The sequence below is a fragment of the Bos taurus genome, chromosome 14 (genome assembly GCF_002263795.3).
Source record: "Bos taurus isolate L1 Dominette 01449 registration number 42190680 breed Hereford chromosome 14, ARS-UCD2.0, whole genome shotgun sequence".
Taxonomy (NCBI): Eukaryota; Metazoa; Chordata; class Mammalia; order Artiodactyla; family Bovidae; genus Bos; species Bos taurus.
In genome coordinates, this window is record NC_037341.1 from 6,464,819 (window position 1) to 6,489,060 (window position 24,242).

Below are 24,242 nucleotides of genomic sequence, written 5' to 3' on the forward strand. Positions count from 1 at the left end.
TCTTAACTGGCTTGACGGAACCAATAAAAAGTTAACTATATTAAGTTCCCAAATTAAAGTACTTAATTCAATCTTATGCCCTGGTTCTTCCAAGGCAGTCATGATTTATAACATGCTTTCCTATAAATATGACAGTTTCCTCACAGATAATGTAATCATGACACAGGCTGCAGTATGCAAGTCAATCTACTGCATCCGCTGAGCACAATCTGACCCCAGACAGCTGTTGGCGGAGGCGACAGTTTCTCTACAGTAAACTGTCTGAAGAGGTTCGATTTCTATTTTTTTTTAATCTAGACAGGTCCAAGTTTTTGTTTTTTAAATCTAGAACATGCAAATTATACAGAAGGCCTGCATTAACCTTGTAGTGGAAACAAGGATATATTCTCTTTAAAATTCTCAGCAACATCAAGGTGTCTGAAGAGCATTAAAAGACCACCCACTGTTAACAAAACATAAACGTCTGCACAGCACCCTTCCTCTCTGTGCTCGTCTGCTCGTGTCCATCACCCTAATCACGCTACAAAAAAATCATCTGCATCCATCCCTTCCCTAAACCACACAGCCTCGAGGCCGGGGCTGCACTCATCTCGCACCAGCTCCAAGCACAGCGCCCAGCTCGTGGCCGGCACCAACGAGCTCATGCTGCATAGCAATGAACCTGTGAGGTGACTTCAGTGTCACAAAAAGGCTTAGGACCTGCGACCCAAAACACACACCACTGACTGCTCTTCACCATTCTTGCTGGGTCACCCGAGCTGTATTGCCTCATCTCTTTCAAGATCCCTAGCCTCACAGAAAAAGAAGGAATGATGCCAAGTAGTTCACAGGGACACTTTAGCAGATCAAGCACTATGCAAATAACAATTACTGATAAGAATTATCCAGGATTTTAAACAAAGGGAGGACTTTCAAGTACCAATTAATTATCAAGAAACACTGTACTAACTGGAATGAGGAACTTTTTGATTTCTTCCAGAGCATGTCCCATCCGGGCATAGGCTTCTGCTGGGGGTGCAAAAACTTCAATGAGAACGTGGAGATCATCATTGAGATGGAAGTACTTTGCTTCTCCACTTTTCCTCAACTCTTCTTCCTGAAGAAAGAAAACTCATGTTTAAAAGGGTGTCATTGTAAGAAAAGAAAAGAAAAACTACGAAGTTTATTTCACACATGGTGGTCCTAAAGATTCACTCAGCAGCAAATACCACCCGAGGAAGTACATTTAAAACATATACATGATTCTGGCATTCCTCGGGCCTTTATGGAGACTCCACAGGCTTCCTGCTGCATGGGAGGAAGCCTCAAGTCCTGCCTCTGGCCCAGGAGTCCTCCTGCTGTCTAGCCAAGGCCACGCATGCCGGCTGACTCTCTTCACCGCCCCAACTCCCAGGCCTTGCTGGCTCACCCCGCCCAGGCACCACAGAGAACTCCTCTGTGCTCCTCTTGACTCTCTTCACCAACCCCCATACCCCCGCCCCGGCCTTGCTGGCTCACCCCTGCCCCAGGCACCGCAGAGAACTCTTCTGTGTTCTTCAAACTGGCCACACAACCAGGCCTGTGTCTGCGCTGGTTACGCTGTGCGTTTACCGCTAATATCTAAAATACTTTACTGTTGGTCCATTTTCTAATCTCTCCCACTTAAAGTGGTTGCCATGGAGCAGAACCCATGGTTGTCTTGTTTTACTGCATGCTTCTTTGTCTAGAAAAGCGCTTGGTAGATAGTAGATGCTTAATGAATATTTCTGAATGAGTAGGTAAATATTATTCATTTTTATGTTCATTTGCTCATTCATATATTATTTCAAAAAATATTTCCACATGCCAAACCCTACACTCATCTGAGAAGAAAACTGTGAATAAAATAAACGAAAAATTTTCTATGATTTTATTTAATTATGAGAAACATTAAAAAAAATTTGGTTGATACAATGAAATTCAGGGTAAGAAAATAGGTGGGGGGGTGGGGCACTCAGATCATAAAGGACTCATATCACTAACTTTGCTTCGTGAGCTTTTTCAACAAGCCTTCATTAGAGCAACAATTACAGAATCAGATTCTTCTAACAGTCTTTGTTCTCAACATTAAGATCAGACAGACACAGAAAGATTAGTAGGAACCTACAACCGGAGAGATTTCCAAAAGGCAGGAATCCCTGCAAGCCGCTCCAAAAAAACCTACCCTGTAAGAGAGAGAGCCCAGGGATTCCTGGCACACCACCTGCTGGTCCTGGCATTAACCAAGAGGCCAAAGAGGCACACACAACCTGGATCTAAGGCTCCAACTTTTGTTAGTTAACTAATTTGAATTCTCATGAAGAAATGCAATCAAAATACAGAGCATGAAAAGGGCAGGGGACCTGGAGCCAGACAGACCTGAATTTTAGCCATGCTGGTCAACATGAGTGTGAGTCTGAACAGATCATATGTAATCCAACACTTAATTTGCAAAATCAACTTGGTGTCAGGGCTTCCCTCATAGCTCAGCTGGTAAATCATTTGCTTGCAATGCAGGAGACCTGGGTTCGATTCCTGGGTCAGGAAGATGCCCTGGAAAAGGAATGGCAACCCACTCCAGTATTCTTGCCTGAAGAATCCCATGGACAGAGGAGCCTGAAAGGCTACAGTCCATGGGGTCACAAAAGTCAGACATGACTTAGCAACTAAACCACCACCACTAAACCACTGTATGTATATGAATACCCTGGTGCTCAGATGGTAAAGTGTCTGCCTGCAATGCAGGAGACCCAGGTTTGATCCCTGGTTCGGGAAGATCCCCTGCAGAAGGGAATGGCAACCCACTCCTGCTTTCTTGCCTGGGACATCCCTTAGACAGAGGAGCCTGGCAGGCTACAGTCCACGGGGTCACAGAGTCAGACATGACTGAGAAACTCTGGCGATGTACATGAGTGCAGGCCCGCTGAGATGACTAAAAAGGCCGCTTGGGTAAAGGCTGACAGAGGAGATGGTGCACACAGTGCCCAGGACGCTGCCTTGCGTGCGGCAGGTACTCGGGAAATGCTAGTTTCCTTCACATTTATGGAAAGTGGACCAGAGAATGAAAGAAAAGAAAAAAATTATTTGAAGGGAGAGCAAATATAAGCTACCTATGCATTTCCTTCAAAATCTGTCAAGTGTGAAAAGGACTGTTCTTTATGCCACTGGCGGACTAGTTCTTGTCCCAATCAGAATATTTTCGTTATTTGATCTGACACTCTGACTTTCAAAGTTGAGGTCTTAAAAACTGGATTCTGTGCCCGGTAGTTCATCTTTGAAAACATGAACTACTGAAGTAAACATTTCTTATCTTTTTCTAATAATGGCACCAAGCTAATGCTCTTAATGAGATTATAATTGTTGATTCAGAGGCAAACATTTTAATTTCTATTACAAACTGAAGCTGGAACTGGGAGGCTTTCTGATCATAACCACAGCTGTCCTGCAACTCCACAGAGTGAGCAGTTATTACTGGGTTTCTTCTTGGGTTAATGATGAGAGGCAATACTCCGTTTAGGGAAGAACACAGACTTTATTGAGTTCTGCATTGAAACCCCAAATCCAACAACTGGTCAGGCTATTTTATCTTTATCTTGAAGAGGTGATTTTAAAATGAATAATAATAATGTAGTACCTACTGCTCAAAGGGTTGTTATAGTAATAAAGTAGCCATCATAATAGTCATTAGGAGTTATTAGTAATAAAGGTGTTAGAGTCATTCAAAAGACATCAGAAGTCTTTAGAATTATGCTTAGCATAAAACAAGCACTCAAATGATAAATATAGTAATGATAACTATTATAACATAATGATAGTATTAATTATTGTATTATCCTATAACATAGATGATGTGGACAAAACATTCAGCATGTCTGGCACAAACTGAAGGCTCAAGAGACCATAGCATTTTAGTGATTATTATGCTACATAACCAGTTGATACATGTCAGTAATGAATCCTACAATTTTATCAATACAGCAAGTACAAGAAGAAAATGAATTATGTTCACATTAGAACTTTAATGATGAACACTATGAAAATCTAAAAGGATGAGATTGTAATACTAGGGAATGGAAATGTCTTTAGAAATAAACATTATTAATGGAGGACTTCTGTAAAGTAAAAATCAATAAAAAGGATAAACTGAAGTTAGGCAGTGAGGATCTGACTGCTACCTGGCAGATGGGACACATCTGTCGCTGAAACAATCACTGTGGTTACTGTCAGGGAGACGCTTCTGAAGGTGTAAGCCATGGACCACGTGGCACAGTATGATGGGCGAGAAGGAGACGAGGTGGGCAGGGTAGGGTGAAATGGGCTCTTTCTACTGCATTGAAGAGTTCAAAGACGGAAATGGCAGACTCAGGACTTGACATGATCAGTTCAAGGCCCAAAGAGCAGAAGTATCCCAGAAAGTTTCCCTGCTGTGGTCACAGGCTGCTGGAGCCAACAGACCAGGCAGAGTTTGGGCATGTATAGCTGAATGACCAGCAGACTGCCAGCCATCCCTATGGGGGACTAAGGACAGTGTCTGGAGGACCACGAAACCCTGCGAGCTGGATGGGCAACATCTGGAAGGATTCGAGTAACTCTGAGTACAAACACTAAGTCCCACTGAGCCTTCCACACTGGCAAAAGCCTGTCTCAAACAGCCAAGGAAGCTGCTTAAAAGGAGATGACAATTCTCATGCTTTCCTTCTACTACCCTTTATCACCTCCTGGCCCAAGATTGGATCCCCGCCCACCCCGGGGATGCAGAAAATAACAGAGCTGAGCTAAATCTAGAGGAGAAGGTTGCATGAGGACAGCAGCTGTAGGACTCCTGGTGTGTGTGTACTAAACATTTACTCCCAGCCTTTTCAACAAGGATCTGGGACCTTTTACTATAATAAGCGTACGCTGAAAAGGAGAAATACTCATACAGTTTGAGGATGAACAGACTCGATTCTGAGCAAATGCTGCTCTGCTGAAGGCCACCAATGAGACTGGGGTTTATGGGATCAAGAGATAAAGTGCTTCTGGTGCTGGTCCCCTATCAGTGGGCTCAGTAGACTACGCTACGTCCTCAGCTCCCAGGTGCCTTGATGGGATGTAAACTATCAGCATGTGAAGAATCCCCATACTGACCCACTGACTGATGTATTCAAGGACACAGAAAGGAGATTTGTGAAGGGGTGATACCTGGTCTGGGAAAGAGGCCCAAGTGTGTAGTAACAGGGAGTCCCACGCGATGCGGAGCATGGCCTCTGTGACCAGGTAGCCCAAGGGACCCACTGCAACAGATGTCAAAGCACCTCACTCCCAGCCCCTTCAGTGCTACTCATGAATGTGACTGCACCACACGGACTGCCCTCAAAAAGGATTCCTGGCTCCTGTCACTGCTGCCTGTCTAACATGCCAGTAGCAGAGAACAATCACCAGCCCTTAAACTGGCCGCAAGATCTGGGAGGACCACCGAGCGTGGTTAGTGAGCTGACACAGTTTAGGATGCCTCTGATTATACCCAGCCAGGCACTTGCTCTTTGGACGTACAATGGCTGAGGACTTGCCTCCCCTGCTTCCTTCTTCCTGTAAAACCATCTGTGGACTCCCTGATCACTGGCACAGAACATTGCTTCTCAACAAGGAAGGCCCTTAATAACAAATAAGCAGCACAAAGTTGATGGGTTTCACTGGTCATATCATGGACTTCATTACCAGATGGCCTTCCTGAAAACTTAAGTAAGACATCAGCATAGATGGGATACTTCCCAGTAAGACACACACAGTTTCTGACCAGCTGACCCATATATGGTTCCATGTTCTCCACCTGCCAGAACAGGTGAGTCAGGGAATCAGAGGAACATCTTTTGTCGACAGTGATGCTTCATGAGCAGTTCAGCTGACCTAGCGTGCATCAGAATCCCTTAAACACCTACTGAAAGTTCATTTTGAGGTTCTGCCAAAACAGGCTGGGGCACGGGACTCTATTTTTAAACAGTATCTCATATGACTGTGATATGTAGCCATGTTTTAATAAAGTAATATAAACTCCACTAATAAACCTGGATAATAGATTTAGGTTCTCTGAATCTCACTTTTCTGACATAAAATAAGAAAAATATTATGTATCTGTCATCATTTTTCCAAGGATAACATGCAGTAATAATACATGTAAGATGGTGCACAGAGTACCTGACTCACAGTGGCTTTTAAATAAACAAATGGTGGCTTTTTTTTTTAATTATAAAAGCTATTGTTTAGACGGACTTTTTTGTAAGGAGGCTGAATTTTGTTTAAACATGCTTTTTGTCTGACATAATAATTGTTCAACATTTCATGGAAAGTGATCACTGAAGGCGGATTTCATTCTCAATAATATAAATCTTTCAATAATGAGAGAACAACAAAGTAATAATAGGACAACATAAGTGATACCACATTATGAAATGTGAACATTTCGTTTAGAATTGTTATATTTAAGAAAGTGATCAATAAAAATAATTCAGTAATTTTAGTTTATTAAGAAAAGAGGCAGTCATGTGAATACATCCAAGTAGAACAACTATGTGTCAGGTTAGGAAGCAATTAACAAAACATTTATGATCAATTTTAACTTGATAAAAAATGCATGGGGTAACAAAAGAAGGGCAAAAAGAGCAAACAAAAGCATATACTTTAAAAACTCAACAATATGAAACACAGGCATAGAAAAAAGACCCAAAGAAATTAATCTAAAATGCAAATAGTGAAGCTGAGACTTTAGAGAACTTTTCTCATGATAATTTCAATAAAACTGCACTTTCTAGAAGGTATTGTGTCTACTATTTCACTCCATAAATTAAAGTAATAGTCACAGATTTTGGTTTAAGATACTACATATTCTGAAACTGGCCTGAGTGACCCAACTTTCTGAATAGTGTCACAAATATATTACCATATGTAGCATTTTCATATAATTTACTTGGGACCCTAGTTAGCTTACACCGTGGCTGATCTGAAAGTACATTATATAACTTGACTGAACCAGGAGCCATTGTTTACAATAAGCTTTACCTTCGCCTTGTCTCTCATGGAGCCTTTTCCAAGGATGGACATTTTTGTCAAGGTTTCTTCTTGTAAACGCTTCAGAGAATTTCCACGTGGCCCCAAAAGTTTTCCCACAAAGTTGAACTAGGAAAAATTTAAAAAAAAAAAACAATTTGTAATATTCATATCTGAAGAAAGCAATTTATTTTGTGAATTTCGGGAGACACTGCAGTGGTACTGCAGTACGCTACACATCACTGATTAATGACAAATAATTTCAGTTCCTGCTATAGCATCACCCTATAACGTTTCCCACAAACTGCATAAACAGGGCTAAAAAATACATAATTTAAAACAACATGTACTTCTTCCTAGCAAGTCACTCCAGTGGTGAGTGTATTTCCTATAACTGTAAGTGAAGTTAATTCCCAGAATTCCTCAGTTGCCATCCTGACAATTTCAACACCCATTCAGTACCAACCACGAGCAGGCTGGGGGAAACAGTCCCAGGTGTCTTGTAAGGTGCTCTGAACGGGCACCATGAGCGCCTGCATCCTTCCCCCTTCATTAATCAGCACTGAGTGCTTGGTCTGGGTGTCCACCCATCCAGTCAGCCTAGGTGCCTAGGGCTCTCCTTAACAAGCAGAGTAGCAGTGAATTAATCAGGAGTACTACAGACTGAGGACTGTAAAACCTGGCTATCCCATTTTTCTGCTGAGAGACCCTGGCTCAGGGTAACCAGGCCCTGGTACTCTCATCTGTGAAATGGGAATCATAAATGGCAACAGGACCTCCCCTCACAGGGCTATTCTGAGGATTAAATGGGTCCACAGAAATAAATAATTTAAAATAGTGCATGGCACATAATAGACAATAGATACAACTGAATGAACTAATTATTGTTAGGAATTTTACATAACTTTTAAAAGCCTTATGGTAATTAAGAATCCTGTGTGCTTTCAAATAGAAAATCAGCCCTATTTACCAAGAGAGAAACATCTCTTTGGCAAGATTGTTGATTACAAACTTATGGAGTTGCAGCTTTGGTATCAGCCACATTCCAGGAGTTACACCACTGCTGTGCAGTTGCTGTTTTTTAAGACAAAATCATTTCTAATGTCTCTATGGTAACTGAAGCAATTTTCCTGAAATACGTACTTTAAAAAAAATCAAAATGGTACTTTTTTCCTTGCCCACTTTCCATCTTATTGGTCTTTAACAAAAACTACATTCTCTATTTTTAACCTTTACATGTAATTACTTTTTGTTTTTTAAAATTTAAATAAGTTACTTAAAAACTATAGAGGTGAAATGTACAGAGTTTAAAATATCAAATAATACTACAAAGTGGGGGAAAGAAATCAATGTCTCAACCCACTCGACCTTATTCTTGTTCCCCATTTTCTCTGCTTTATCTTTCTGGAAATTCTCCTATTTGGACACTGGGCCTCCTGATTAGGGTCTAAGTTTCTCTTATTCCTCCTCCTTCCTTCATCTCTCTGTTTTACTTTCAGGGAGATTTAATTATATTTCCTACACATCCACTGTTTTTTTTCATTTCTGCTATCAAATATTTTAACTACCAACAGTATTTTCTTACTCTGGTTCCTTCTTTATGGCATTTTAAAAATACTTTATGGAAGTGGTGTGAGTCCTTATCATCCTGAGGCTGTAATGGCACTAGGTGCCCCACCCCCACACCGGGGAGCTTCTAGGAACATATGTGTGTCTTTCACTGATGCCTCTTACCCTTTACATTTGGAGAATTTATTTCCTGCTACATTATGGCTTTTCCTCACATGACTGGTCACCCTCTGCTTTTTGTTTTTAAAATTTTTTAATTGAAGCTAAAACACTAACTGGACTTTCTGCTTTTGTACATGTGTGCAATCTGACAACTGCATGTAACAATTCACTGCGACACAGCAGCCCGGTTTTATCACCCAAAGCTACTCAAACATCAATGTCCACATTTCTCTTCTTTTGTGCTAGGCATTTCCCTGAATAGGAACTCCCTAATTTCCTAGGAGGAGGAACATGGAGAATCTTGCTATGAAGCACAAACACCTCTACTTAAAGGGATACTTCCTCATCTTCAGTGCACACCTCCTGGCAGCCCTGAGCCCCATCCATCTGGGTCTCAGAGCCAAAGCATCTCTTGCTCAGACTCTCAGGAACTCTCCCATCCCCTGTGAGGGTGAGAAGGGCGGATGCCAGGTTTGCTCAGCTGGGAAGAGCATCCAGGGGTCTAATAACCTCCACGCAGAGACTTTCCACCACGTCCTCTCTTGTCAGTTCTACCCCGTCAGTGTAGCTCCACAGTAACTGCTATCTACGATTCCCGAGTCTTCTTGAGGTTTTCCACACTAATAAGCATCTTTTTGGTTGCTTTCTCCTCCCCTGCAAGCTCAGGATTCTGCTTTCTCTGGTCTCCTAAATCATCACCACTTATCCATTTATTTTGCAACCACCAAATTTTACTAACATCGTTTAACTAAAGTTGCCTCACACGCCCATTCTTACCTTCATAGGTCTGTGCCGTTTTCATTCATTTATATTCATTTTTGCAGTTTTCAAGGAGAGCATAAAAATGAGTGTTCAAACAGCCACATTTACATCACGTCTGTAATAGTTAAATATCTCCCAATTAATAAACTTAAGGGAACCTTACAAAGCATCCAGCGCAAATACCGAATTTCACACTGAGGCAATGGAAGTCCATGGAACATGACTCACTCAAGTCACTTGACAATACATCAAACCATGAGATTCCAGCACTCCTCTTACAGGCCCTGTGCTCCCAGGGACCAGCCTTGGGTAAGACGCATTCAGGCAACCGTCCCTTCTGCCCGCCCCTCCCCACTCTGCCAACGTCCCTCGTCCCTCACCTTCCTGGCCTCGTCCACTCTCCGTCCAAGGTCTGACCACCGGGACATCTGCAGGCCTTGGGCTCAGCGCACTCTCTGTCACTTCAGCCCTTCCCTGAGCTTCTAGAAATCCTCCCAAATAAATTCTGTCCTTCCAGAAGCCAGGTTCTATTTTCTACTTGATGACTGTACTAGTAAGACAGACAGTAAGACCCTCGTACACATTAGTCTTTATTTTTATTAATGATTCCATTTGTGCACAGATCTGAATACAAGGTGAAAGTGTTACATCCAAGATCAATGATTTTTCCCCAGATGCCAATTATTATATGACAAATATACTATCATATTACAAATGTTACAACTGTAAATAATAAACTTTTCAAATGATTATAAAGATGGTAAACCAGCACAGAGTATATCTGAGTTTTACCACACAACCTATAAGATCCAATAATTATGTTCTTCCTCAGTAAAGATCAAGGAAGGACTAGCTTTAATTGATTCAAACTATATTTGTGACATGACACTGTTTCATGGGGAACAATTAATAGTGAAGCTGTCATTTCATAAACAACTAAGACTCAAGAACATGTCACTGTCTCCATTAAAAGGTTTCCCTTAATTGGGTGCTCACCAAAAAGTTGATTAGTCTAACAAAGGGATGCTTTGTTGACCTCTAACTCAACACTAAAACTGAACTTGTAATCCCTGCCAATGTAGCATCAAACACATTATTTTTCCCAGAAAATGGCACTACCATCCATGCAGGAGCCAGAAACCTAACAGTCATTCCATGAGGGCAGCAAGGAGGCCTTTTGTAGTCACTGCTCCAACACCCTTGCAGAGAGGGCATTTAATCAACGTCCAGCGAATCAATTAATGGTAGCAATGTCACCTCCGAGATCTCTCTGAAACCTGCCTATTTCCCTGCAGTCCCAGCTCAATCACTAGTCCGAGCCATCATCATCCCTCACCTCGCCCACAGCAGAACTCCATCTCTGTATCCACTTCAATCTCCTTCAATCACAGGGAGGTCTTAACAGCTTTCTGTGACCCTGTTGTATGTCTGTTTAAAACAAAAGGTCTGGCTACCCTTACAAGAAACTCCTCACAAGAAACTGCTGTGCACAGCCCAGCACTCTTGTGCCCGCCTCCCCAGCCTCCCCACTCTCCTGTCTCTGACTTTAGCCCTCTGAATTCATTTCAGTTTCTCAAAATTACCATGTTCCAAGAACTACCCAGTGCAGCTCAGATGTAGTGCTGTAAAGAACGTCACTCTCACCCTTAAAACAACAAGAAAACAGAAGAGAATACCAGCTAATGCTGAAGTGTCCAGGCAAACTCCAACCACACATCTGGAGAGCGTGCAAACACCTGCAGGGCGAGACAAGACTCAAGTATCAGCTTCTCAGGATGCTGGAGAGTTGACACCCTCTCAAAGGATTTTTCTGCAGGAATCCAACACCATCACCCCCTAACCCCCAAGTGTGCACAGGGAAGATGAGGGAAGACCCCTGAGAGCACCTGCCCTGGCTGGGGGCTGGGGTGGGGTGGGGAGCAGCCTCTGCTGAAACCTCAGAGCCCGGACCCTCTCTCTCCTCCTAAACAAAAGCCTGAATCTGCATGAAGAAGGGCAACAAAACTCGCTTTGCTTTGTTTTTTAAAATACTGACAAAATCAACAAAGCCTGTCCTGAGATCAGTGTCAAGCCCGCAGGAAGCGTTGTTACTGCTACACGCTGGCAATACTCAATCTTGTTCCAGGTGCTGGGTGGAGAACAGAAGAGCCAGACGACAAGAGAAGCAGACGTGCAGACACAACATCTGTTCATTACTGCTAAGCTCTACTGAGGTGGACAGAAGGCAAGGACAGACAGCATGGGTATCACAGAGGGCGGAGCAACGTCAGCCCAGGCGGGCCTGCGACCGTCAGCTTGGCTATGTTGTAGGCAAGGTTCTGCAGCAGAGAAGTTCCTGAGCTGTGAATAGCAAATGCACAAGCCCTCAGCCACTAAGGAGCTTCTCTGAAACAGGAAGGCGGCCAGCCTCCTGAAGCAGAGCGGCTGGGGCGGGAAAGTAAGAGGCAGAGTCATCCGTCTGGGCAGGAACCTGGGCTTAAACTGGTGTTTAAAATCCAGTCACTCTGGGTGGTTTCAGCTTTTCCTTGTAAAGAACAAACACAACACACAAGTGCAGGCACTGCCAGCCCTTTCCAAGGTCAGCGGCTGACAGGCCCGCGGCTGCGTCCCCGACACCCACAGCCCACACGCTCTCTCACCTCCTGCTTTCTCTTGTCCCACTCACCAAACTCTAGTTTGAGACATTTCTTTCAGGCTGTATTCCCTGCAAGAGAAATGCGTCTTACTCAACTCTGAAATCTTCTCCATCTCTCAATCCTGGTCTTCGTTCTCAATAGACGTTATGTGTGTGTAAGTCGCTTCAGTCATGCCCGACTCTTTGAGACCCCATGGGCTATAGCCTACCAGGCTCTGCTGTCCATGGGATTCTCCAGGCAAGAACACTGCAGTAGGCTGCCATTCCCTCCGCCAGGAGACCGCCGCCCCCCAAGGGATAGAATCTGGGTTTCCCCTGCACTGCAGGCAGATTCTTTGCCGTTCGAGCCTCCAGGGAAGCCCTGGTTTATTTATAAACACGTGCTTAGTCACTTAGTCGTGTCCCTGAGTGCCCACCTCCCACGGTGGCCTTGGGGTGACAGGACCTTGGCATGGCATGTGTCTTCTAAGATCAGAAAAGCAGAAGCTCTCAGGCTTCCTTAAAGCGTGGGCCTGGAAGTACACTTCTTGTCAGTTAAGGGAGCTGCAGGGTCAGGCAAGACTCAAAGGAACAGCACACACAGGGTATGAATGTGGGGAGCAGCCAGTGGGGGGCGCTCTCCCACAGACAAAAACCACAAAGCAGTCATTTATCAAAAAGGGAGGCTTTTACAGTCTCAAACCTCACAGTCTTTTTCCAGGCCCAGTGATTACTTCCTACCTTCCTTTTCTTAAGAGGGGATGGAGGTGCCAATCTGAAGGCAGAGACCCTGACTGACTCCCCTGTGTACCTCAGCCTTAGCGAAGAACAGCATGGGCTCCCGACAGGCAGGCAGCATTTCACACACTGACAGCGAGTCCTGAGTGCCAGCCAAGTTAATGTCCAAAATGCACCAATCTCTACCCAAGGTTTAATTAAAATGGACCCTAGACTGTACCACATAGGCACAGGTGGAGGTGTATTTCTGGTATACTGGCCCTAACTGCCCAACAACGTCTGGTAACTGAGCATCATATAAAGTCTAAATGTTTATTTAAAATCCTTAGAAAGACATCTAAGAAAGACTGTAAAATAGTTACTGTAAGAGATAAACAATGTAATTTATTTCCATAGAGGCAGGTCTAAAGTTGGATGTGAGAAATGAGAGGATATAATTTTTAAAAACTTTAAAAATGTTGGACAGGAGTGTAAAATTTATTGAAGAGCTAAGAACAAGTGAGAGAGGAAGGAGGTGAGCGAGCAGGTCCACAGGCGCAGGCCGGGGTGAAGGCAGACCCAGTGTTCCCTACAGATTGCAATGCCAAGTGATCCAGATCTCAGGTTAGGCTGTCAAGAAGTACTCCTGGCTCATACACTATATTTAATATTTATATAAAATGAATGTGTGTGTATGCATATATATGTCTGTGCGCATGTGCGTGTGTGCACGCTCAGTAATGTTTAACTCTTTGCAAACCCCTGGACTGAAGCCCACCAGGCTCCTCTGTCCATGGGATTTCCCAGGAAGAATACTGGAGTGGGTTGCCGTTTCCTTCTCCAGGGGATCTTTCCAACCCCAGCATCAAACTCACATCTCTTTTATCTCCTGCATTGGCGAAAGGATTCTTTACCAACTTTGCCACCTGGGAAGCTGATACTACGTTTATGTATATCTTTATTTATTTTAAAGTCCTACACCTGGCCTTCCATTGGTTAATATTTCAATATTTACTTATGTCAAGAGATTCGTCATTAACATACCAGATATAGAAAACCAGTCCCAAATCGAGAAGACTCTCCTTACCCCCAGCGGGATGGAGCTGCCTGCCCTGTCCAGTCTAAGCCTGCACGGGAACAGGGGGTGAGCAGTTCCACTGTCTTCCTGGTCGCTTCAACTGCATCTCCAGTGGCCCTGAAGTTGCAGTTTCTTTGGCGACAGTCTTTGTGTACTGAAAGGTAAGTTAACTAGGAGACGCAATCCAAGCACCCATAACCAGACATATCTAGCAGCTATGTGCCCCAACCACCGAAAGCAAGTGAGTGACTAAAGCCTGGTGGGAGCGCCTGCAGTGGAGAACTCCCTCTTCACACCGGGATCCTGTCTCATTGCCTGGCACTCACATGAGCCAGGTAACAGTACTAGCCTGAACCTGTGTAATAAATAAAGCTTAATTTCTTGAACAAGACCATGGACTCTGGAGCCAGATTTCTTCAGTTCAAATGCTTGTGACTTACTGCGTAACATTTAGCAAGTTACTTAACTTCTCTGTTCTTTAGTTTTTCACATGTAAACAGGAGATCATGCTTCCCTCCTCCTAAAACTGTAAAGATTAACACATGAGAAGTTAATAAAAGTAAGGCCTGAGATGCAGAAACCATAGGCTACATATATTACAACAGATATTCTAGCATGTTTTTCTAGCACCCATATGTAAGGCTGGACTCAACATCCCTCTCTAGAAAACACCACCCCACATCCTCTCTCTAGACTTACTGGGGAGAAGAATTAAACTGTCAAGAAACAACATTTGGTTCATCATCTCCACATTCACCTAATTACTGTCCAATGGCAAGAATCAAAAGACAATAAATGAGGTTTGTTTTAACCTATCTTCTCTTGAAACAAAAGACCAGCTCACTATTTTCATTAGCTTTACCAGCCACTTTAGGTTCCAATAATTTAGCCACTAACACAATAAATAAGGACTTCCCTGGTGGCTCAGATGGTAAAGCGTCTGTCTACAATGCGGGAGACCCAGGTTCAATCCCTGGGTCGGGAAGATCCCCTGGAGAAGGAAATGGCAACCCACTCCAGTACTATTGCCTGGAAAATCCCATGGACAGAGGAGCCTGGTAGGGTACAGTCCATGAGGTCACAAAGAGTCAGAAAAGACTGAGCGACTTCACTTCACTTCACTTCACAATAAATAAACAAACCCACCTTCTAGTTCTAGTTCTATTCAGAACACTGATCTCATTTGAATTAAGTCAATGTCATAAATGCAAAACTCCAAACAGTGGTAAACCTAACAACAGACTGTGGACTGTTTCATTCACATGAAACAGAGCAGCCTCTTTGGTAACCAAACACTTGTTTCTCAGGATACTTAGTTATTGAATCAAGCTCTGGATTACTGACAATAATTTTCATGATTCTGATAATCACCTCTAAAAATAACAATCACTTTTACATGGAAGTTCAATTTCCAACTTGAGTTTAAATTAATCATTCTTAAATGTTGAGTTTAAAAACAAGGTAAGATCTTTTATAATGCAGAATACTTCCTACTATACATTCTACTTGCTTATTTATATCTCTCATAAATCTTCCAGGCCTCCCTAGGCTATATAAAGTCTAACGCACAAGTACAGTACCAAAGGCTTTCCATGCTAGTCATCACCAACGACTGCCACAGTCTACATCCCATAATTAAATAATTCTGGCCCCACAGTTACTCTGCGCTTCCCTCTCATCTCTGCTTGTTAACATCCTGAACTTATACTTCAGTTCAATTCAGTTCAGTCACTCAGTCGTGTCCAACTCTTTGCGACCCCATGAACTGCAGCACACCAGGCCTCCCTGTCCATCACCAACTCCCGGAGTTCACTCAGACTCACGTCCATCGAGTCAGTGATGCCATCCAGCTATATCATCCTCTGTTGTCCCCTTCTCCTGCCCCCAATCCTTCCCAGCATCAGAGTCTTTTCCAATGAGTCAACTCTTCGCATGAGGTGGCCAAAGTACTGGAGTTTCAGCTTTAGCATCATTCCTTCCAAAGAACACCCAGGACTGATCTCTTTTAGAATGGACTGGTTGGATCTCCTTGCAGTCCAAGAGACTTTCAAGAGTCTTCTCCAACACCACAGTTCAAAAGCATCAATTCTTCATTACTCAGCTTTCTTCACAGTCCAACTCTCACATCCATACATGACCACTGGAAAAACCATAGCCTTGACTAGACGGACCTTTGTTGGCAAAGTAATGTCTCTGCTTTTGAATATGCTATCTAGGTTGGTCATAACTTTCCTTCCAAGGAGTGTCTTTTAATTTCACGGCTGCAGTCACCATCTACAGTGATTTTAGAGCCCCAAAAAATAAAGTCTGACACTGTTTTCCCATATATTTCCTATGACGTGATGGGACTAGATGCCATGATCTTAGTTTTCTGAATGTTGAGATTTAAGCCAACTTTTTCACTCTCCACTTTCACTTTCATCAAGAGGCTTTTGAGTTCCTCTTCACTATCTGCCATAAGGGTGGTGTCATCTGCATATCTGAGGTTATTGATACTTCTCCTAGCAATCTTGATTCCAGCTTGTGCTTCTTCCAGCCCAGCGCTTCTCATGATGTACTCTGCATAGAAGTTAAATAAGCAGGGTGACAATATACAGCCTTGACGTACTCCTTTTCCTATTTGGAACCAGTATGTTGTGCCATGTCCAGTTCTAACTGTTGCTTCCTGCCCTGCATATAGGTTTCTCAAGAGGCAGGTCAGGTGGTCTGGTATTCTCATCTCTTTCAGAATTTTCCAGTTTATCATGATCCACATAGTCAAAGGCTTAGGGACTACATTTAATTCCACCTGTAATTCTTTCTCCAGAAATAATTCTCCCTCACTCTTTTAAGTTCTTGCAGTGTCCATTTACCTCTCTTATGTTAGTATGGTCTTTACTCTCTATCATTTGGAATAAATTTACCCTGTTTCTGCTGTTCAACTGTAAATCCCTGGAGAGTAATCAGGACCCTTATTTGATTCATCATCTTTCCTGCACAATGATTTCTCAATAAACACTTGTGCAATTAAAGTTTATTTTGCCCCGAATCAAATGGCACTGGTCAACATAGTTTGTATTGATTTTCTTTGCTGCAGAAATCACTGCAACACATTAGATCTATATAAATACTATTATTTAGATTTATTACTTTGCCAACCACAAATCACTAAGCATTATTGGTAGTGGTTGAGATTATCTGGTACTACACCATTGATTGTAATTTTAACACAGCATCTACTTTAATGGTAAACAGTCCTACTTATTTAGACATCAGCAGCTCTGAAAATTAGTCAAGCAAAATATACAAGTAACTTCTTCAGGAGATGATACGGGGAAAATCACACATGCAGAGACACATGCAAGTGATACAGCATCTGAATCACCCACTCACGTGCTTTTTAATCTCTGTATGCTCAAAGCTGGATTATATTCTTTGGGTGGGGGTGTGGGGATGGGTGGACAACAAAACAAATAACACAAGCAATGAAGCCCATTTATACGTAAGTTTGAAACTGTTAATCCAGAAAATCTCAGACTGCATAGTCTGGCTTCAAATGTGGAGAATGGGATGGAGGATTTGGAAATGGATAAGAGGATATTACAAAAGACTGGTGAGGGATGACAATGGTCTAAGTTAAGGAGTGGCAATGTAATCCAGAGAGTGAGAAATAATTTATAAGTAGAAATTACAAAATGCATGTCATTGCATTTCAAGAATCGACTGGGAAAGGTAAACGAAGAAGAAGTTAATAGACAAAAATGATGTGCTAGTTTTAGGCATGGGCTCTTAGATACGTGTGCTGTCTGTCATTCACGGACAAAGCAGCACAGGGAAAGGTCCAGGTTTGCCCAGAAGAGTATGAAGCTCACTTACGGGCACGTATAATATAAGATATATGAAGTAAATATAAGAAGTCCGCAGGACAGCGAGGTGGAGGCGGTGTGGTAGGCGTTTAGCCTGATGAGAGAGAGGGAGAGAGGGAGAGGACAGAAGGAGAGAAGGGCGGAGACAGAGGAACAGCTGTGCCGGCCCTGGTGTCAAACAGGCCCATGTGACAGAGCCAGGGCCTCACCAAGAGGGCTGACTGCCACAGCTACCCAATTCCCTCTGCCACCGTCTCGGGATATATACTAAGTGCCCCTGGCTTCCTGAAATTGTGTGTCAATCCCTTGTTTTCATAAAAGTTCATTCTTTGGGCCATCTACTAAATTTTTGCCACTTCACTCCTGTAGGGTAGGGGGGAAATCCGTGAAGAGACGGGATAAGCTCTGTTTATACTTCCTGTGTCCAACAGTACAGCTACGCAATTTTCAGTTGATTCAACCTGGAGGGCTTCACGGGGCCCAGGGCCAAAATAAGCAGTACAATAATATTTAAGACACCTAAGCCAGTAATACACTGCTAAGCACTAAAATTGTTTTACCTTTTGGCTCAGCAATACACTTAAAAGACCTATTCTCCATCACCTCTCAAAAGGAAGCAGTGATGGGAAAAAAAAAAAAAAAAGACTGACATAGGAAGTATCCATCACAGACTTCAATTTCTTAATGTACTCCACTGTGACCAAAGTACATATAATGGTAGCATTTCTAGATTTTAAATGTAATGAGACTGTGGGGGCGGGGGGCGGGGGTGCTATATACAACCAAAGTTTTTAATTACTCATTTGACTCAGATTCCTTACTGTCTAAGCCACCAGGGAAGCCCATAATAAAAACAATAAACCTCTAAAAAAAATGAATAAATTCTTTCATGAGCCCCTATATATGTGTGGCTGTTTCTGAACTCTGCTTAATAATTCTAAAGCTAAGGGGCTATTTTCTGGATCAATAATCAAGCATTTTAAAAGAGAATAAGGGGAAAGTCATAGCATAAGATTTGAAATTCCTTCACAATATTTTTTGAAAGCTATGATATTCACAAATATCAACTTTCCAATTCTCATGACACAGGGGTGAGTATTAGAAGACCTCAAGGGCCCAGAGAAGACCTCTGAGGAAAGAACAAAAGGAGCCTGGGAAGAGACTCATCTCTCCTTACAAGCGCACCTCCCTCCAGCCCACTGTGAGATGCAGGCGGTCAGGATGGGAGGGACTGGCCTGGAAGGGGACCTAGGCTCAGTGAAGCAGAGGCCTGTGGGCCACAGGTCTTCCTAATAAGGCTCTCTGCTCCAGAGCAGTCCTTCCACTTCCCCACAGGGCCCCAAGATTTAATGAATGCTACAAGGGGCAATGATCGTTGCCTTATCACAGAAAAGGCAACTTTTAACACAACAATATGACTGTCAAGTATTTACTACTCTATGAAAAATTTAAAGACAAGATGACTTTTATGAAATAGTCTTCCACCAGTAGCAGATTCACGGATTTTTAATTATCTGCAGTTCACTATAAGGGAAAAACAAGAGCCAACCTTAGCAAAGGAAGTTTCCTGAGCTTTATTTCAAACTCCAGAGGAAACATGCTTTTATATACACTTTTCTCTTCTCCCTCAAAGACTCTTAACTGAAGAACTTCTGTGAGATAGTAAATATATCAAATTAAAATATGCATATAATAGGAAAAGATTTAATGTAAGAACCCATATTAATATAAAGTTACTGAAAATAATATGTAAGCATTAGAATGCTTTAAGAGATTAAACAATGATCAAATTAAGAAAACTAATAAATTTCATTTAAACCTATAGAGTTTAAATCAGTACAGTAAATCTTAAAAATCACAGTAATAGTACACAGGTATCTCCTAAATTAACAATCTGGGGCATGTTTTTCCCCCCAAATGGGAATGTGTTTTTTAACCTAATTATAAAAGTGACACCAAGTTATTGTTAAAACATTATAGTATAGTAATATGTAAAGTGAAAGTGAAAGTCATTCAGTGGTATCCAACTTTTATGACCCCATGGACTCGATGGAATTCTCCAGGCCAGAATATTGGAGTGGACAGCCTTTCCCTTCTCCAGGGGATCCTCCCAACCCAGGGATCGAATCCAGGTCCCCCACATTGCCAGCTGAGCCACAAGGGGAGCCCAAGGATACTGGAGTAGGTAGCTTACCCCTTCTCCAGTGGATCTTCCCAACCCAGAAATTAAACCAGGGTCTCCTGCATTGCAGGCAGATTCTTTACCAACTGAGTTAATCAGGGAGCCCTATGTAAAGTAGAAAACTTCTAAACAAGGGCTTCCCTTGTGGCTCAGATGGTAAAGAATCTGCCTGCAATGTAGTGGACCTGGGTTCGAGCCCTGGGTCTGGAAGATCCCCTGGAGGAGGAAACAGCAATCCACTCCAGTGTTCATGCCTGGGGAATCCCACGGACAGAGGAGCCTGGCGGGCTACACAGTCCATGGGGTTGCAAAGAGTCAGACAGGACTGAGCGACTAACACTTTCATTTTCAAAATAGAAAATAGCATAGAAGCCTATCCTCCAGAAAATAATTGCTCTTAAGATTTAAGTTATATTCTTAAAATAAATGTTCAACTAGAATTTTATCTGTTTTACATGTTCCTTCTCCTTTTTTATTTTACAGTATGATGGAAATGGCAACATACTCCACTATTCTTGCCTGAAAAATTCCATGGACAAGAAGAGCCTGCAAAGAGTCAGACACAACTCACAACTGAGCAACTGAGCACAAAATAAAGACAATCTTACCATAGTGGTAGATCATGTATGTATAATGATATATAGAGATAAGATATAGCTTAATTTTATATAACAAGTTTTTTAAGACTTTACACACGGCGTTCCGACTCCTGATAAAGTTTAAAATAATTAAACACCTGGAGAGCCACCTCAGACTCTAAAGCAGTCCCCACTGGCCAACCCTACCTTATACTAATATATACAGTGACGGGGGTAGTCCCTGTACACAGCTCCCGTTTCACTTTATTTATAAATCCTTAATGGAAACCCGCACATCATTTTGCAATTACGCTGCTTAGCCAAGGACGAGGCTGGTGGTGTCTCAAACACCCTGTGCCTGTGTCCCTCTGTCATGGCCATCCCTCCATCTTCCGGTCTCACTTCGGACCCCTCCCCTGCCAGCTCCTTCACAGCCTTAGGGAAGGCTTCTGAGACTGTCACATGATCCTGTATCCTTCCAGAGCATCCCAACATTGAGCTCCTCACACTGTATTATACTCATTAGGTGATTCATCTCTATGCCCCACAAAACTTAGAACTTCTTGTGCAAAAAAGCAAATTTTAATCAGTTTGTTTTCCAGGCACAATTCCTGGCTCAGAGAAGACCCTCCATAAATGTTACGTGTATGAATAGATAGATGGGTTCAATGATGAAGAAACAGTTTATTAAAAAAAAAAATCAATGTAAAACCTAAACCACAAGGCATTCAAGGTCCTCATAGACAGCATGCCTTGTTCCAATGGAGATTTGGCACTTAGGTTAATTCTTACATCTAGTCACTGTCCAGAACCAAGAATTAGAGTTTACCCACAAGTAATATGGAGGAGAATTTCTACAGCTTAAAGTCTTAAAAAAAAAAAAAATCATGAAACAATGTTTGAGTTTCATACTTTACAATCTTGCACACATACTCAAGAGAGCAAATGTACTTTGGGTTTGAACACTTGAGGACGCATGTCCAATGCTGTGCCTTTGAAAGAGAGTTGAATAGGTTCATTAAGAGAAGAGAAATTATTCAGTTAATGGAATCACATTCTCTGAACAGGTATTGTGCCCTCAATCCCACACCAAGCTGCCCGCCCGCTGCTACTCGAGAGGGGCGAGTACTGCCGGCTTCCTCCAGCTCAGCCTATTAACTGATACCAGCATCAAAGTTTTTTCTTAGAACTGATGTGAGTGCTATATTAGCCTCTACACAAGGCTGGCTTGAGATTCAAATGCTCAATTTGCTAAGCAGAAACATCCTTTTCTGAATTCTGAAAGCAGATTTTCAAGCAGCCTACTTCAGACATTATAAGGACTTGAAATGGACTCTGCTCTCTGTGAGACGCAGCAATTATAATCTGTCTTCCCCTATTCTCCTCAAAGCTGACACTGAAAAACAACATTTGAGGTTTATTCCATATACTTAGCTCAAACACATTCTGTCACATAATTACTTATACACAGCAGAGTGTTAACTTCAGATTAAGCATCTGCTAGACTATGAACTCCTTAGAGACAGGGACAGAGTCTCTGCACCTTTCCTCCTACTGCATACGGCGCATACAGTGCACATCAAGCCTGGAAAATTAATTAATGAAAGTTTCCATAAGCCATGCTTTGCTTAGTAATTAGTATGTCTATAAAATGTTCATAACAGTTTTCTGTTTACTAAAATGTATATCCTCAGTTTTTGCAAGTAGAGCTAATTAAGTTCCTAATAGGCTGTCTATAGGTAAACAACTATAAACTCTTAAATGTGGAACAAAATACAAAAAGCAACCATCTAAAGTCTGTATAAAGCTCAAAATCAAAGGGATTTTATAGAAGGGAGTCAAGACTTGGAAGAAGGGAATGGCCTGGGTGAATTTACTGACTGTAGAGCTTTTTAGCTGAGTAGCAGAGTTTGAGGCAAACACAGTGCTGAAATCAATAGGAGGAATGCTAGAAATGACAGTTAGACTTGGGGAGCCCCACATTTTGTGTATAAAATCTGCCAATCATGTATGACAAAAATAAATGTAAAAGTCCAACTAAGAGGTAAACTAAGTTCTGCATTCCCATCCAACAGTCTGCAGTGTGAATCCAAAAATATCAACCTTCCTCAAAGAAAGAGAACAGAATCCAGTTTCCACAGTGTAGTACAACGTTACAGTACACAATCCAAATGTATATGATATTTGATTCATATATAAACATATATATTTGAAACATTTTCATACCACCAAACTCCAGGCCCAGATAGCTTCACTAGTAAACTCTATCTAATAAAGAAAATACAGCACCAAATGACATATATTCTTTAGAGGGGGAAAAAAAAAAAGGAGGGGACACTTCTTCACTCACTATATAATTTTATATATATAAATATTAGTCTATGTATACTTTTTATTATAAATATATATTTATGTATAAATATATATTTACATAAATTTATATAATATTTTATATAAATGTATATAGGTTATAGGCCACTATCACTCAGGAATACAGAAGCATTTGAATCCAACAATGTATAAAAAGGATAATATATCATTAAGTAGACTTTAATTCAGAAATGCAAAATTGGTTTAATTTATTAACACTATATTAACAGTACAAAGGAGAAAAATCCTGTGCTCATTTCAGTAGATGCAGAAAGGATATTCAACAAACGTCAGCATCCAGTCAGAATCAAATAGTCAACAAAGCTAAATTAGAATAAAACTTCAAATTCCCATAGCTGTTACCACGCTTACTGGCAAAATATTGAATGTTTTCCACATTGATGTGAACAAGAGAGAAATGCCTAATCTCACCACTTGTATTCAAGCATTATACTAGGGATCCTAGCCAAAATAATGATACAAGATAACAATAAACATAAAAATTGGAAAGAAAGAAGTAAACTGTTTATGCAGATAATGATTATGTACATAGCACATTCTGAAAATTCTATAAAACAATTACAAGAACAAGTGAATTTTAGCAAGGTAGCAGAATACAAGGTCAATATACAAAAGCTTCTATTAGAGGCAAAAAACTGGAAGAGAATATTTCAAAATATTCACTTTACAAGTGTTCAAAAGACATAAAATACTTTTAGAAGTAAGTTTAATAAGACAAGACCTTTCCCTTAAAAGTGATGGAAATTAAATTGAAAGATACATCGTATTCAAGGAAGGGAAGACTTAATATTATTAAGATGTCAGAGCTCCCTAAATGGATCATCAGAATCAATGCAACTGCATCATAATCCCAGCAGAATGTTCTGCAAAACTAATTCTTAAATTTATATAGAGTTGCAAAGGATATACATCCAAACAATCCTGGAAAAGGACAAAGCTGAAGGGACCATATTACCTAACTTCACGTCTTACTATAAAAAGCTGCAATGATGAAGACTGTATGGTACTGGCATAATGATCCATAAATAGGTCAATGAAACAAATCAGAAAGTATAGAAATAGATCCTCACTTAACACAGTCACCCAATTTCCAACACAGGTACCAACACAATCAGTGGGAGGAAAATATCTTTCAACAAATACCACTGAAAAAACTAGATATCCATATGAAGAAAAAATGAATTGACTGTCTATCTCATACTGTACACAAAAACTAATTTGAGATGTATCACAGACATATAATTAAAAGCTATAATGTTAAAGCTTTTAGAGGAAATGGAAAAAATAAACTTATAAAGGATTCTAACATTTCCTTGAGGTTGGC

The 24,242-nt window shown here is 41.5% G+C and overlaps 1 protein-coding gene across 5 annotated transcripts in view; it reads right to left on the reverse strand.

Moving 5' to 3' along the window:
- Positions 1-24,242, reverse strand: part of KHDRBS3 (KH RNA binding domain containing, signal transduction associated 3) — a 152,823-nt gene that overhangs the window by 72,510 nt on the left and 56,071 nt on the right. For 4 of the 5 annotated variants that reach the window (XR_009497082.1, XM_059893349.1, NM_001083512.1 and 1 more), the window contains exons 3-4: positions 7,033-7,149; positions 950-1,096 (exon numbers count right to left, since the gene is read on the reverse strand). Coding sequence is in view for 4 of the 5 variants with exons in the window: in XM_059893349.1 (XP_059749332.1) it covers positions 950-1,096; positions 7,033-7,149 (264 nt within the window). In the remaining variant the exon portion in view is untranslated. Of the gene's footprint in view, positions 1-949; positions 1,097-7,032; positions 7,150-9,528; positions 9,626-24,242 lie in introns of those variants that run through there. The other variant, XM_025001737.2, reaches the window with a different exon arrangement.